The sequence below is a fragment of the Emys orbicularis genome, chromosome 1, assembly GCF_028017835.1.
Source record: "Emys orbicularis isolate rEmyOrb1 chromosome 1, rEmyOrb1.hap1, whole genome shotgun sequence".
In the NCBI taxonomy this organism is placed as follows: domain Eukaryota; kingdom Metazoa; phylum Chordata; order Testudines; family Emydidae; genus Emys; species Emys orbicularis.
The window spans coordinates 85,340,696-85,357,483 of NC_088683.1; the positions used below are offsets into that span (position 1 = coordinate 85,340,696).

The 16,788-nt window shown below is 41.3% G+C and overlaps 1 protein-coding gene across 1 annotated transcript in view; it reads left to right on the forward strand.

Annotated features, from left to right (window-relative positions):
• The first annotated feature begins 15,863 nt into the window (after positions 1 to 15,863).
• PLEKHG7 (pleckstrin homology and RhoGEF domain containing G7) overlaps positions 15,864 to 16,788 on the forward strand; it is a 55,419-nt gene continuing 54,494 nt past the window's right edge. Inside the window, exon 1 of the mRNA XM_065403861.1 lies at positions 15,864 to 16,598. Coding sequence (XP_065259933.1) covers positions 15,864 to 16,598 — 735 coding nt within the window. The remainder of the gene's footprint in view (positions 16,599 to 16,788) is intronic.

Sequence of the window (16,788 nt, forward strand, 5' to 3'; positions counted from 1 at the left end):
AGGAAGGACTGCTAAATCATGCTGTGTTTAAATTCCCTGTCCACTCATGGTAACCTGGGATGCCTCAAAACTTGCTGTGAGATTTACATTTGAACAAATTGATTAATTCAGTTTGCACAGTGGCTTTTGAAAGTTGGAAATTAAATGAGAGAGAAACTTAGTGCTCAGCTACAGAAATGGAGCGTTTAGCTATTGTGGAGGCCCTCAAGGCCCATTGTCCCTGCTTAGCAGGTACGGAATTCACAGTGTACACATACCAGCGGGCACTGCAGTGGCTCCTTATGAAGCACCGCCCAGAAGGATGCCTGTGAAAATTGATACACAAACTGTCTGAATATACATTCACAGTTCACCATAAACCTGTAAAGCAAAATATGGTTGCAGATGCACTCAGTGGGGGAAGGCAGTGAGAATAGACTCAGGCTGGTCTTGTGAGCACATCTGGCAAGAACAGTCTAAGGACCCTGAGTTATGTCTGGTGTGCCAACAGAGCTACAGAAGGAGAACCTGCCTGGGGAAGTTCAATGCCATTCAGGAATGCTTATCTATTGATCTGGGCTCTGGTTACCAACTTGGTGGTGTACGAAGGTAACAGACTTGTCTTGCCAGCAAGCTTACAGAGAACTGTACTGAAGTGTCATTGGCAGGCTACCTGGTGTATGAAAAGACACAGAGCCACGTAGCCAACTGATTTTTTGGGCTAAGCATGGCTGCAGATGTTAAGGACAGTATACTTTCCTGTCAAGAAAGGAAAGTGCCAGCAAGAAGAGGAAGAACTCCTTTAAGGGAAATGTCCCAATCTAGTAAACCCTGGGAGCACATACAGATTGACTTGAAAGGCCCTCTACCAGAAACACCTGATGAAAATCGGTATTTGTTGGTAGTGCATAACACCTTCTCAAAGTACGTGGTGGCACAACCACTGAAGGATAAAAAGATTGAGTCAGTTCCAGATGCACTGATGAAAGTGTTGCAGTTCAGCCCACCCAACTACATCTGCAGTGATCAGAAGGAACTTGAATCACGATTGTTAGACAAGATTTGCTGACATCTCCAGATAAGCAAGGTGAGGACCAGTGTTGCCCATCCTGTGAGAAATGAGGAATGGAGAAAGTAAACCATACCATTCATTCTCTGCTTAGAATCATAGTCAGTGAATACCAACAAGATTAGGACATTTGTCGTCTTTGCATATAACACCAGCCAGCACTCAGCGATCCATTACTCTCCTTATGACATTTTTTAACCTTATTAATTATTATTAATAGCCCCGGAGATTGCAACGACTGGAGCAGAGAACCAAGCCCAGCCAGTCCCACAGCACAGGAGCTGCAGGAACCGCTACTGTGGGGTGAATGGTGGGCAGAACCCAACCCCCCTCCCTCCACGGGGGACAGGATCTGACCAAAACTACCCCAGGGCAAGGCTGTAAGCAGAGCAGGACAGCTGCCAAGGGTGCAAAGGTTATGGGGTGACTCGGGCTGACGATGCCAGGGAGCTTGGGCCAGTCCCGCATGGAGGGGCTTGGAGAAGGTGCGCTACCTCCGCTCCTTGTGTCACCTCAGTGAGCCAACCAGCCTGTCTGGTTTGGGGGGAGCACAACCAAAAAATCGGGGGGGGGGGCATGTGACCCTGCATGCCCTCCCACATATCGCTGCTGGTCGTTGGTGCAAATATGCTTGTTCACCCCAGGTGCTAAAATGCCTAGTTACGGCTCTGCCCCAGAGCCTCCACCCACAGACTATTTACTGAATTCCAACATGCCCTAAACATTTACAAATAGGTCCTGAGCCCAAATAGGTTGAGAACAACTTACTTAGTCTTTCTCTAGACTATTTCCTGTGAGATACCTGGAGGTCCTCAAGATGGCTCTATGCCAGACTAATCCTGCAAGCCCTCTATCAGTTGGTCTTGCTGCTATCAAGGAGAGTTCCTCATGCCAAGGGTTTGCAGGGTTGGTTGCTTAAAAATAAATGTCTTTGCTGTCCAGCACAGTGCATTGAAAATTACATTGGTGCCAGTGCCCAACTAAGTTGCATGACCTACATTCAGCCCCAAACACTACAGAACTATTTACAATCTTTTTTAATTTCTCATGGACTTTTTGGAGCATACTGATTTTGTGGAATGACAGCAGCAGATTGTTAAATGATCCATTAATTGAATTTGTTTTGGCTAATTCCCAGCAGGGTAACGTCTTTCTTCATACTCAAATTCCCCTGAAGTTTCAACTGAAAGATGATATTCTTCTGCACTTCCTGTAGCATAGTGTTTGTATCTGTTAATTAACTCTAGCGTTCTACCTAGGACCTGGCTAGTTCTGGTGGCAAGCTCTATATATATTCTGTAAAATGCTTTGGGAACATTCTGTTTTAAAGGAACAGTAAGTTATTCTTTTTGTAACACCAATTGCATTCTTCAACCCTGTATAAAGGGAGATTACACAAAGTGCTTACAGGGGGTTAGTATGATCTTTTTGTGTAGTTACTTTCTCCTCAGACAATCAGAAAAACCTACACGTTTCAGAATATTACATACACATTCCTAAACAAGAGTACAGTAAGGGAGAGCCTCCCTCCCTTTATTTTTCATATCATTTACTCCTGAAGTAAGCTTTGTATTTGCATGCCACTGTTTGACAGTTAAATATCAATGATAGGAGCCTGCCGGAGGTCATTTTCCCTTGTTTATGATGATACAGTAACATGTTGGAAGATAGCAGCTGTTAGTAAGAACTAGGAAGATTATCCTTTCTAAACTATCCACATCCCTTTCTTACAGTAGGAGTTAACCTAAACAGAAAAAAAAAATAGTGTTTCATATGGCTATGCAGTTAAATGGCTATTTGGGCAGTTGGTGCTGAAAAACAGAGTTGGCATTTGGGTTTAGTTGCATATTCATCTTGATTACTGGGGGGCTGGCTTTTTTATTCTGTGGGTCATATTTTCATTTGTTGTCTACAGTGTTTATAATGTAATGCATATATCATATGTCAGATGGATTCTAGCTCTATATATTCATGTAAAATAGAAAACATTTACCCACTTTTATAAAATGTATGGATAGCTATAGATAAAAAGTACTAAATATTTTTATTAATTATATTTATTATAGGTGGGGCTGGTAGAACTTCCTATTATTAATGTTGCCTGACACTTCCCATTTTACAAGCAGCTGAAAACAGGGTTGTATCTTTGCCTAACTTTAACCATTTGGGCTGAAATTTTCAATAGTGGCTATCTGCCTCAGGCGGAAGGTTTTGGGAAACTTCAGCCAAAACAGTTCAGCCATTTTAGAGAATGAGGCTAGTGAAAAGTACATTATTTTGCCCATGTTAGAAAAAATTCTGACAACTTTTTATTTGAGAAGCTCCTGTTTTGGAGCAGGGGCTTGAAATTTGACAGGGGTGTGCCTTTGACTGTTCCTGTGAAAAAGCAACCCAAATTTAGCTAAATTGAAAAATTGCAGTTTGCACATGCTCGAGCCCTGCTAGACCTTTCCAGCCAAATCCCCTGAAGTTTCTGTGGTTCTGAATTCCCTACAGTTACTATTCAAAAATTAGTATGTGATTGTGTAATTAAAGATAGGTTTCAGAGTAGCAGCCGTGTTAGTCTGTATCCACAAAAAGAACAGGAGTACTTGTGGCACCTTAGAGACTAACAAATTTATTAGAGCATAAGCTTTCGTGGGCTACAACCCACTTCTTTGGATGCATATAGAGTGAAACATATATTGAGGAGATATATATACACACATACAGAGAGCATGAACAGGTGGGAGTTGTCTTACCAACTCTGAGGGGCCAATTAAGTAAGAGAAAAAAAACTTTTGAAGTGATAATCAAGATAGCTCAGTACAGAGTTTGATAAGAAGCAAGTGTGAAAATACTTACAAGGGGAGATAGATTCAATGTTTGTAATGGCTCAGCCATTCCCAGTCTTTATTTAATCCTGAGTTGATTGTGTCTAGTTTGCATATCAATTCCAACTCAGCAGTCTCTCGTTGGAGTCTGTTTTTGAAGTTTTTCTGTTTTAAGATAGCCACCCGCAGGTCTGTCATAGAATGGCCAGACAGGTTAAAGTGTTCTCCTACTGGTTTTTGAGTATTATGATTCCTGATGTCAGATTTGTGTCCATTAATTCTTTTGCGTAGAGACTCTCCGGTTTGGCCAATGTACATGGCAGAGGGGCATTGCTGGCACATGATGGCATATATCACATTGGTAGATGTGCAGGTGAACGAGCCCCTGATGGTATGGCTGATGTGATTAGGCCCTATGATGATGTCACTTGAATAGATATGTGGACAGAGTTGGCATCGGGCTTTGTTACAAGGATAGGTACCTGGGTCAGCGTTTTTGTTCAGTGATGTGTGGTTGCTGGTGAGTATTTGCTTTAGGTTGGGGGGTTGTCTGTAAGCGAGGACAGGTCTGTCTCCCAAGATCTGTGAGAGTAAAGGATCATCTTTCAGGATAGGTTGTAGATCTCTGATGATGCACTGGAGAGGTTTTAGTTGGGGGCTGAAGGTGACAGCTAGTGGTGTTCTGTTATTTTCTTTGTTGGCCCTGTCTTGTAGGAGGTGACTTCTGGGTACTCGTCTGGCTCTGTCAATATGTTTTTTCACTTCAGCAGGTGGGTATTGTAGTTTTAAGAATGCTTGATAGATGCTTGTAGGTGCTTGTCTCTATCTGAGGGATTGAAGCAAATGCGGTTATATCTTAGTGCTTGGCTGTAGACAATGGATCGTGTGGTGTGTCCTGGATGGAAGCTGGAGGCATGTAGGTAAGTGTAGCGGTCAGTAGGTTTCCGGTATAGGGTGGTATTTATGTGACCATCGCTTATGGGCAAGCACAAATTAAGGTTGCACATGTAATCTTAATTCTGGCATTTCCTCACTTTATGAGTGCTTGACTTTGCAACCTTAATCACATTCTTTTCAGATAGTTTTTGTGTGTGTATTTATGATGTACAGTGTGTTTAGTGCGTGTAGTTAATCACTGAGAAGCCCCCATAGCACAAATATGTTTTAATGAGGGAATTTCTTATATATATATATATATATATATATATAAATAAAAGAAATATATATATTTCTTTCTAAGGCTGTCTTTAGTGTGCAGTGCAGACAGCCTTAGAAAGTTCTGTATTTGTTAAAAGCAACAGAGTCCTGTGGCACCTTTAAGACTAACATGTATTGGAGCATAAGCTTTCATGGGTGAATACCCACTTCATCAGACACAGCACCCATGAAAGCTTATGCTCCAATACATCTGTTAGTCTTAAAGGTGCCACAGGACTCTGTTGCTTTTTACAGATCCAGACTAACACGGCTACCCCTCTGATACTCTGTATTTGTTGTTCTCCATGGTAAAAGAACTATGTTTCAATAGTTATTTACAGTGTAAACAGGAAGTTTGTCTTTCAATATTCTGGGATATGAAAAAAAAAATGGGTTTATGTCTCTCCAGATTTTCATGATATTCTATCTATTCAGTACCTCAGCTATAGTTTTCTTTCCTGTTACATTAAAAAAAAATAAAAAAGAGCGCATTTTACTTTCACTCCATCTTTATAGACATCTGTGACGGGTTGGATCACAGAACCCCCCTTGGGAGCTGCCACCCAATGTACCAAGACTACTTCTATTCCTGTTTTCCCTGCCAGCTCAGGACTCCAGCACCCTGTCTTGCTAAGCCAGACACTCCCGTCTGCTCCAAACACAGACCCAGGGTCTGAATAACTTGCCCCAAAGCTGCACGTTTACCTGAAAACAGCTCACAGAAGTGTGCTTGTCTTTAGCACTCAGATGCCCAACTCCCAATGGGGTCTAAGCCCAAATAAATCCGTTTTACCCTGTATAAAGCTTATACAGGATAAACTCATAAATTGTTCGCCCTCTATAACACTGATAGAGAGATATGCATAGCTGTTTGCTCCCCCGGGTATTAATACATACTCTGAGTTAATTACTAAGTAGAAAGTGATTTTATTAAATACAGAAAGTAGGATTTAAGTGGTTCCAAGTAGTAACAGACAGAACAAAGTAAGTCACCAAGCAAAATAAAATAAAATGCGCAAATCTAGGTCTAATCAAACTAAATACAGATAAGATCCTCACCAGTTCCAGAATGCTCCCTTTTACAGGCCAATCTCCTTTTAGCCTGGGTCCAGCAATCACTCACACCCCCTGTAGTCCAGAATGCTCCCTTTTACAGGCCAATCTCCTTTTAGCCTGGGTCCAGCAATCACTCACACCCCCTGTAGTTACTGTCCTTTGTTCCAGTTTCCTTCAAGTATCCGGGGGGGGGGAGGGTGGAGAGGCTCCTTCTTTAGCCAGCTGAAGACAAAATGGAGGGGTCTCCCACAGGTTTAAATAGACTCTCTCTTGTGGGTGGAGACCCCTCTCCTATGCAAAGTCCAGCTCCAAGATGGAGTTCTGGAGTCACCTGGGCAAGTCATTCCTGCATGACTCAGTCTTTACAGGCCGAAGCCATTGTCCACATGGTATCTTGCATGTCTCCAGGAAGACTTCTTATGTGGATTGGAGCATTCCAAGATGCATTGTTCCCCGAGTGCTTCCTGATCAGGTACGTAACCTTGCAAATTCCTTCCTAAAGAAACTTATCAAATGCCTCACAAAGCTTACTTAGAAACCAAGCAAGTATACAGCCCATATTCTTAACCTCAAGTAGAAAATGATATATGTGTACAGATAGGATGAATAGATATAGTAGACCATAACCTTTATGGAGATATATTACATGGCACAGGCAGCACAAAACATATTCCAGTTATGTCATACATACATTTATAAGCACCCCCTCCCCATAAAGCCTTATGGGGTACACTCTCACAACATCCAACTGCTATTTTTTTCTTTTTCCATTTTTCCTTATTGTTTGCACCAACTACTTTGAAGTAAAGCATAATTAGATTCTTTTTATCATTTGGCATTTGAAGTAACTGTATGTTGGATAACAAGCCACTGGATCTTTGAACTTAGGGCAAATTCGATCTTTTGAAGCTTGAATCATTAGGAGCTGTCAAGGCTGCTTCCCCACTTTGAATTTTAGGGTACAAATGTGGGGGCCTGCATGAAAACTTCTAAGCTTAACTACCAGCTTAGATCTGGTCCGCTGCCACCATCCCAAAGCTAATTCCCTTCCCTGGGTAGCCTTGAGAGACCTTCACCAATTCCCTGGTGAATACAGATCCAAACCCCTTGGATCTTAAAACAAGGAGAAATTAACCATCCCCCCTCCTTCCTCCCACCAACTCCTGGTGGATCAAGATCCAACCCCCTTGGATCTAAAAACAAGGAAAAATCAATCAGGTTCTTAAAAAGAAGGCTTTTAATTAAAGAAAAAGGTAAAAATCCTCTCTGTAAAATCAGGATGGGAAAATAACTTTACAGGGTAATCAAACTTAAAGAGCTCAGAGGGCCCCCCCCCTCTAGCCTCAGGTTCAAAGTATAGCAAACAAAGATAAACACTCTAGTAAAAGGTACATTTACAAGTTGAGAAAACAAAGATAAACTAACATGCCTTGCCTGGCTGTTTACTTACAAGTTTGAAATATGAGAGACTTGTTCAGAAAGATTTGGAGAACCTGGATTGATGTCTGGTCCCTCTCAGTCCCAAGAGCGAACAACCCCAAAAACAAAGAGCACAAACAAAAGCCTCCCCCCCCCCGCCCCCTCCCCAAGATTTGAAAGTATCTTGTCCCCTTATTGGTCCTTTGGGTCAGGTGTCAGCCAGGTTACCCGAGCTTCTTAACCCTTTACAGGTAAAAGGATTTTGGAGTCTCTGGCCAGGAGGGATTTTATAGTACTGTACACAGGAGAGCTGTTACCCTTCCCTTTATAGTTATGACAGGAGCAAATGGTGAAATCAGTGGAGATTTATTTATTGCTCTGTCAGTGGTGTTTAAATAAGACCGTTTGAATTTAAGGTACTCTCTGACCTCTTCAAGTCCTTTTAAACTCCTTAGTAGCACATTTTTCATAATTAAAGAGGATTCTCTCCCTGCACCCGCTCTGCACAGGTGCATGCAGCAGAACCACTGCATTGCTATAAGTAAGATAGGATCTGAGGGCCTCCTTCACACAACAGAGCAGAGCTGAGAAAGGGAGCAACATGGGGACAGGGAAGTGGATCTATCATCCAGCCATTCATCTCCACCATGCATGCAATGCAGAACAGCCATGGGCTTACTGTTCTGCTTCTGTTCTATGGCCTGTGGTGCAATATTTGATCAACACCACCACATACACACTTCCTCTGCTTTTCCCAGCACACAGCCTGGTAACTTGGGCTGGGCCCAAAGGGCAGCATTTGTTCTTAATTGCAAGGGGAAATAATATGTTAATGCACATTTCCTTTTTTAATACTATTTTTCTCTCTATTAGAGTCTTTCCAACACAAATATCACAGACAAGATGTTCCCTGTCATATTCCCTGTCACACACTGAAAACGGCTGAAATGGTTGCCTTCAGAACCAAGAAGTAAATAGAAATAAATACATTAATTAAATAAATTCTCTGGCTGTTATGAAGTACGTTTATTTGACATTTAAAGACCACCATGACATCTGCGTTACTTCAGAATAGTAAGAACTACCCAACTCAATGTCAAACAGCAAATGCACCAATAGTGGAAGAAAAGCGGGACTTAGGTACAGTAGAACCTCAGAGTTACAAACCCCAGAGTTACAAACTGACCAGTCAACCATACACCTCATTTGAAACCAGAATTATACAATCAGGCAGAGACACAAAAAGAAAAAAATAATAAATTGCTATTGCTATTATTAATAGCAAATACAGTACAGTGCGGTTTTGAACATAAACTACTATATAGTTTGTCTGGTGAAAAAAAATGTCCCTGGAACCTAAACCTCTCTCCTTTCCCCCCCTCCCCCTTCATTTACATTGATTCTTATGGGGAAATCGGATTCGCTTAACATAGTTTTGCTTAAAGTCACATTTTTCTGGAACATAATTACAACGTTAAGCGAGGGGTTACTGTATACCATAGCTGACAGACAACCTCTCTTGGCTACCAAGTGTGTAAACTATTCTCTCACCCATGGGTTAAGTAGAAATCCTGGCAACTAATATTTCAGCCAGGAGAAACTAATCTTTATTTAACATAAGCATTTTACCCATTAGGTAAAGTAATCTAATGAGATTTAATGCTTCTTGGGAATGGCATAAAACAAAGACTGAGTCCAGTATGCAGCTAAAGGGTCAAAATCATCCATTAATAAATTCAAAATATAGCCTGAAATTTGATTAATTGTTTGGGATATAGAGCCAGAGCCACAGCTGGTGTAAATTGGTGTCGCTCCATTTAAGTCAATGGAACTTTGCCAATTTATACCAGCTAAGGATCTGGCCTATATATTGGTGGTACCTAGAGTAAGAGCACTATGGTATTCAAGGGGCCATGGGTTCCAGAGTTTGAAGCGGTGTGTTGGTTAGACCTGCTCTGGTCAGTTAGACAGAAATGTTTTAAATGCTGGCAGCTACTTGGAGCTCTGTCCAGAATAATACACCCACCATTACAGACACTGGCAGAGTTGCACTTGTGGTAGCAACAGAGAGAGATCATAGGAAAAGTTCCACAGACACCAAATACCACAGTGATGGGCCTGGTATAAGAACCCGAATAGAGTAGAATGATCTACTGTTAATGATCAGCTCTGATACCCACTGCAGAACAGACACTAATGGATTCAGTCTTCTCAGGGTCTCAGCCTACTTATTTTTGCAAGAGACTTATTTGGTAGTGGCAGACTATAGTCTCTCCAGAGTGATAAGTGGGTTTCTCTCTCTTGTTGCAACACTCGGGAGTCCATACCCAAAAGCGCTTCCTTTTGACAGCACTGACGATGAGGGGAGAAGGGAGGCCTGCCCTGAGACAAGGTGGAGTTAATTATAAAGAATGTTTTTTAGAAGCCAGGTGTGACCTCTTCCTTTCCCTTTTCCAAGACACGGAGGTGAACATCTCTGCCATCAGTTTAGAGAGGTCACCTTTCTTCTTGACCTTTTCAGTGTACAATTGGCAAAGGTGGTATTAGTTTTGTAGTTTGGGGAATATCAAAGATTTTGTCAAGGCTTTGTCATTCCTCCCGGCTGTAGCACCCTTACACCAGCGATGAAGCAGGGTGGCCTCCACGTCATCAGAACAGATATTTGTCTGCATTTCATGAAGATGATGATCTGCTCCACCTCATCTGATATCAATTTAAAGGACAAGCTGAGGGTGGAAAAACATGGCCTCATTTGCAGATTCAAAATTTTCTATTTAAAACAAATCCACCTATATCGTAAAGGATGTTTCAAGATCAATGAGGGAAGGGAAAGTTTTTCCCATTCTTTTTTATTACTAGCTGAGCCAGATGGAAACAGAAAACATTTATGAGTATTCTTGTGAATAAAACTTTCCAATTTGACTTCTCCCCTTGGGACCTTAATCCAATCTCCACTGAATTCAGTGGGAGTCTTTCCATTGACTTCAGTCAGTAACGGATCAGACACTTATTCATGTACCTTTCGGTTGGGTGACTTTTCTATTTGCAAAAATGTTTAAAGGTGAAAAGTGTCACAAATTCTAGTACAAATATACATCACTGAGAATATTTGCACTGGCAGTGTTTGCTCAGCCATTTGAAAAATTGTATTGCTTGCACAAGATTTGAACAATTATGATATGTGGATAATTTGTGAACAAATAAACAGGACTTCAGTTTTAAGCATCCAATCACAGATTGGAAATGATATCAGGTAGCTTAGCTGATCAGTTGTATAGCAGTGAATAAAGAATTGCAAATACTCAGACTAGTTCTTGAATAATCCATAGACAATTTTTCCACACATATAATTCAAACAATTGTGAACATACTTGTTAGAATCCCAACCTGATTGCTGATCATTCATGAACAGAATAAAAGTGCTAAATTCATTGATTAAATTATTCACAATGATTAATTCAGACAGCTCTAATTGCTTAAGACACTTGCATAGAAACAGGATTGTTCCTTAGAATTTCATCTGCTCTTGATACGTATTCCTTACCTGAGGAAGATTTCCTTTGCCAAACCTTATCAGTTGTGACAAAGTTCCTCCTCTATCTTGGTGGGTCCTGTGCTTATTAGCGGATTTTCTTGCCTCAGAGATTCACCATGTGGGTTGGGGAACAGCCCAGAGACCTTCCCCTCTGGAAGAACCCACAGTCCAGGTCAATTGGGAGGTTTGGGGGGAACCCGGGCCCGCCCTCTACTCCGGGTTCCAGCCCAGGGCCCTGTGGACTGCAGCTGTCTATAGTGCCTCCTGTAACAGCTGCATGACAGCTACAACTCCCTGGGCTACTTCCCCATGGCCTCCTCCAAACACCTTCCTTATTCTCACCACAGGACCTTCCTCCTGGTGTCTGATAACGCTTGTGCTCCTCAGTCCTCCAGCATCACACCCTCTCACTCTCAGCTCCTTGCGCCTCTTGCTCCCAGCTCCTCACACTCACACCACAAACTGAAGTGAGCTCCTTTTAAAACCCAGGTGCCCTGATTAGCCTGCCTTAATTGATTCTAGCAGCTTCTTCTTAATTGGCTCCAGGTGTCCTAATTAGCCTGCCTGCCTTAACTGGTTCTAGCAGGTTCCTGATTACTCTAGTGCAGCCCCTGCTCTGGTCACTCAGGGAACAGAAAACTACTCATCCAGTGACCAGTATATTTGTCCTCTACCAGACTCCTGTACCCCACTGGTCTGGGTCTGTCACACAGTACAAATCTATGCAGAGCAATCTGAAAGGGAAAGTGAAAAGCAAAGAGGAGAGACAATTATTCTAGAGAGTGAATACTATTAATCTTGTGTTAAAATGGATCATGTTACCGTTTGTAAACTGGCATTGATCCTGAAGCCACTCCGTCTGACCTTTCTGATAAACAAATCCCCTAGAAACGTTGAATCTACAAGAAGAAAAACTAGTTCCCTATTTCAGCACTCAGCAAGGAAGCTTAGGAAGAGAAAAAGGTGTCGCTTCGGCTGAGTCCAATATACAGTGAAGCAAGTTAAATGTTTGACATTTTTATTTTATTTTTGTTATATTTGCAGAGGATGTGAACAGATTGAAAGTTGACAATTTGAGAATGAAACCAATTCTTCAGCTGTTTAAAGCAGTAAGTTTAATGACCTAGAGTATGCCAGTCTATCCTTTTCTTATATCATGTTTTGCTTGGTCAAGATTGTGTTGCTGAGAAGAATTTCTTGATTCCTAGTTTCAAAAAACTACTGAAATTTATTATATGTTCAGTTTAATGTAAGAGCTTTCTGGAGAATAAGTTTTAATTCAAATTGTGCTTCATAAGCATATATGTTTAACAAAAATAAAGTCTACACAGTAAAACTATCTTAATTCATACTAATATCTGGAAGCCCTATTGTGAATTATAGAATTCTGCAGATAAACAACCAAGTGGTTTCACTTATTAAAAAAAACAAATGTAATGCATCACAAAATATACTTCCGTTCATTTATTCGGTGAATGTAGCTTAGTTTTATTTATAATACTTCACTGTATACTAATAAATGCTGAAAAGATCATGAAGCCATAGTAATAGAAGATCTCAGTACAACCTTGTGCTATTACAGCCTAGATGAAAAACAGGGAAATAACACTGATTTTGTGCATGATTTATGGAGAGTGTGGATTCCAAGTGTATCTCAGTTTTAATGAGCACATGCTTTGATTACTCTCTCTCTCTCTCTCTCTCTCTGATGGGTAAATAAGGCAAAAAAAATTATATGGATAGTCATCACAGTTGTGATTAATTCATTTCCATCATATTCAAGAAAAATTTGCATTTGCTTCCTGCAAACTTTTGAGTGATTGGATTGGATTGGCCCAAATGTTTATGGAAAGCAAATGTAAAAGTTGCATACATCAGAAGTCTCAAAAAATAGATTTTAAGTTTGCACCTTCACGAATTTGGGTCAAGAGTATTGGTAGATGTATCCAATGAGAGAACAGAAACAATACCACATGATTATCTATTTAAAACTAAGCCACACCAGATCAAATTTCACAAGCCACATTCAATCAATCAAGCGGGGTAAAAAGCCAGCATATGTTTGAATAAACAACTAATAAATAGATTTGGGGAAATCCTGAATGGTTTGCAGATATTCTGTTGACAAAATGAGAGGCCACATTTGTTAAATAACTAGTTTATCATTAATTATTTTCTTACCTATCCATCCATTTCTAGAGGGACTATTACCGTAGTATCTGGGAACTACACCTTCATACATTATGAAACATAAAACAGATTATTACACTTAATTACCAGATAAATTGCCAAGAAATTGCCACTATACCTTAATTATTAACTTTTTTCTGTATTATTTGATTACATAATACCAATTTTATTTATTTATTTCAAAGCATCCTGCTTCCCTGCTGAAAAGAAAATACAGGTTAGCCTTGTCTTAAATGATTGGTAGATTTTATTTGCTTAACCTCTAAGTAAATAATAGTTATTTGATACAGCCCATTTGTCCTGCTTAAAAAGAAAAAAAGGGTCATGGGCATTGCTAGCTTCATTGTTATTCCTAATATAGTACAGTGCTGTAGTCTCACTTCTTGGCAGAAAAGACCTAAGAAAAATTAAGAGACTCTGGCCCCAATCAAGCAAAGTACTTAGCTATATCCTTAATCTTAAACACATAATTAGTCTTATTGAAAGTAATGGTACTACTCAAGCTTAAAGGTAAGCATGTGCCTTTGTACTTTGCTCAATCGGGGCCTGTAGCGAAGAAAGACTCACCGCCATGGTGCCTCCTGCTGGTCGTCTTGGGAATTAGCTCTCCAGCATACAGAGCGCCGCCTCCTGGCCGGTGTCTCGCCTGCCGCTGGCCCCATGTCCCACCCAGATCCCGGTGCCCATTTACCTCAGGGTTCTGCCCCCAGCAGTAATCCACAAGCTCCCAAGCCACACCTTGCCTCAGTGGCTACTGCCAGTCACCATCTAGCCCCCGCTCACTGGGGCAGACTGCAGTCTGTAATGGCCACTCATCATTAGCAAGGGGTTCGGACCAGCTGCCTCTGCCAAAGCCCGGGCTGCAGCCTCTGCAACCCCAGTACCTGTTTTGGCCTTTTAGCAAGGCCCGCAGCCTGAGGATTTACCAGGCTGGATCTCTCCTGCTCCTCTTGCCTTTTCTCAGGCCCCGTTCCCTGAGCTCCTAGGCAGCCAGGTCTTTCTCCCTCCAAGGCTGGAGAGAGACTCCTCCAGCTTCTGGCCCACAGCCCTCTTATCAGGGCCAGCTGGGCCCTAATTGAGCTGGCCACAGCTGTGGCTGCTACTCCAATCAGCCTAGCTTGGCTGTTTTAACCCCTGTTCTCCAGGAGTGGAGCAGCCACCCCGCTACAGGGCCTCTGAGCTCGTGAAACTCTTATTTGCTCCTGAAACCTTTTAGAACAGGGTCTTTTCAGATATCCATCCTAAAGCCCTCTATGCTACAAGCGAAACTGCCTTATAAGAAAATCTGAATATTCACATGGAGAAAAATTGCTATAGAGGAATGATCATGGGAGGTGAGAGTCCATATCTTTTACAGGTATATCTACAGTGCCCACCATTGTTGTATCTGAGCACTGAACAAAGTACCTTAGATTCACATGGCACTTTCCAGGAGACCATCAAATGCAATAGTCCATGGAAAGGCAGTCCTACCCTAAATTGCTGAGTCTGATTCTGGAGAACAGTACTATAATGACATATATTATGTCACAGCCCATCATACTAATAAGGAGAATACACACAAAGCCTCACACTAGAGGTGGAAGGATGAATTTAAGGACCATTGAACGTTTTAGATTTCCCCAGTCATCTTAAACCACAGGAGCCCCTGCATGAACTAACTTTGTACCAATCAATTCCCAAAATGCTCAAAGTTCAATAGTACTCAACAGTTATTGTTCTTTTTTATGGTGAGATGTTTAGCATTTGCACACACTGGGCTATAATTACACATATGCATCCTTATCAATGTATCTATCTCTGTTTCTTTATTTGTACATGCTGGCATATTAAATGTAAGTGCACATAAAACACGGAAAGAATGTGTGTGGAAAGAGGAGAATCAAAAGTTCTAACAAGGAAACAGAGATACCAATCAAAGCTAGATTTTTCAACCCGACATATTTTCTACACCTGGCTCTTTAGGAGGATACTTATATGTTTATAGAACATCCATTCTACCATGCAGTTAGGTATCTGTTATAATATGCAGTGAGAGACAGAGACAGTTTTTGAGTCCCTTAAATAGGAAAGAAGCCCTTTTCTGTTAATGAACATGAATGTTTTAATTTTCAAAAGTGACTAGTGATTTTTGGTGCACAACGTGAGGCATCTCATTTTCAGAAAGTGCTGACTATCCCTCTGAAAAGCAGGTTCCTTTAAGGCATTTCAAGTTGAGCACCCAAAAATCACTAGTCACTTTTGACCATTTAAATCCATAGGTCAAATTTATCCCTGGGCCAACTGCATTGACTTAGAGTTATATTAAATTCCATTGACTTTAGTAAATGCAGTGACACAAGAACTGAACATGTCACCGTATAGTAAATACAAATAATGATTTAAAAGAGCTTTGTGACATCAATGAATAGTGGTCAGGAATTTGTTTTTCAGTCCTATTCTTAAACAGCACCTGGTTTTCAACAAGAGATAATAATTAATTAAAAAGGGATATGAAGTACATGAGGTTAAATTGGGAACATTCCGTTTGAGAATGGAGATTTCTTTTCTGATTGTGTTCTTTCTAACTGATAACAGCTAGAGGTCTGCATGCTGTAGCTAAAGGATGCAACAACCAGTTTGTGATTATTCTCTGGAACTGGATGAAGAAACTTACCCCAAAGTAGAACATCATCTAAACAAGAAGATTGACCCACATGAAGAGAATGTTGATTTGTCAGGAAACAGTGACTCAGAAAGTGACAACTTCCAGCCCTGCGAAACAAGGGCTATCTCAATTGGTATGGACTGTAAAATGTCACCAGTTGGCTGCATCCAGAGAAGAAGTTGCAGTGAGCCTCCAATCCTGCTAAAGGTTCCATCGAAGGAGCACGAGGAAAGCTACAGTGCAGCTTTCCAGTTTGACAGGCATGCTCCAGGCAGAATTTCCACCTCCCCAACGCTAAGGCGGTTAAGAAATAGTGTGGCCTCCGTCTCGCAAGCTTCAGGACTTCAGGAGTGCTTTGATGGCACTAGGTTGGGAAGCCAGAGGGAGCACGCTGGTTCCCTGCGGCATATTTGTAAAAGTCCACCTCGGTGTACTATGTACTATTCCTCTTCCTCATTTTCATTACCCTCCTGCATTCATGAAAAATTGCTGTCTTCCAAAGAAAACTCTGAAACTCCATTAGGTGCTTTGGAGACTTTTGACCTCAAATCAAAGCTACCACATCGAAAAGATCAGCTCAGCAATGGTAGTTCTGAGCCAGTGTTTCAAAAAGTGTGGAAGGTCAACACTGCTACCCTGCCTGGAAGAGAACAAGTTTCCCAGCTTAACACTACTCAGCAGGCATGTGTTCAGGTAACATGAGCTAGAATGGAATATTCCGTCCCCTTCTTCAGCTCTGTATGCTTGAATTATATCTCAAAGTAAATTATGGGCAAACTAAACCAGGGCCTGTCCGATTTAACCACAGCCTATCTATAGACCAATATCTATGTTAGTTAGGAAGGAAGGTTTCTCCTTCACAATTGGTGAGTAAGGCCCTGAA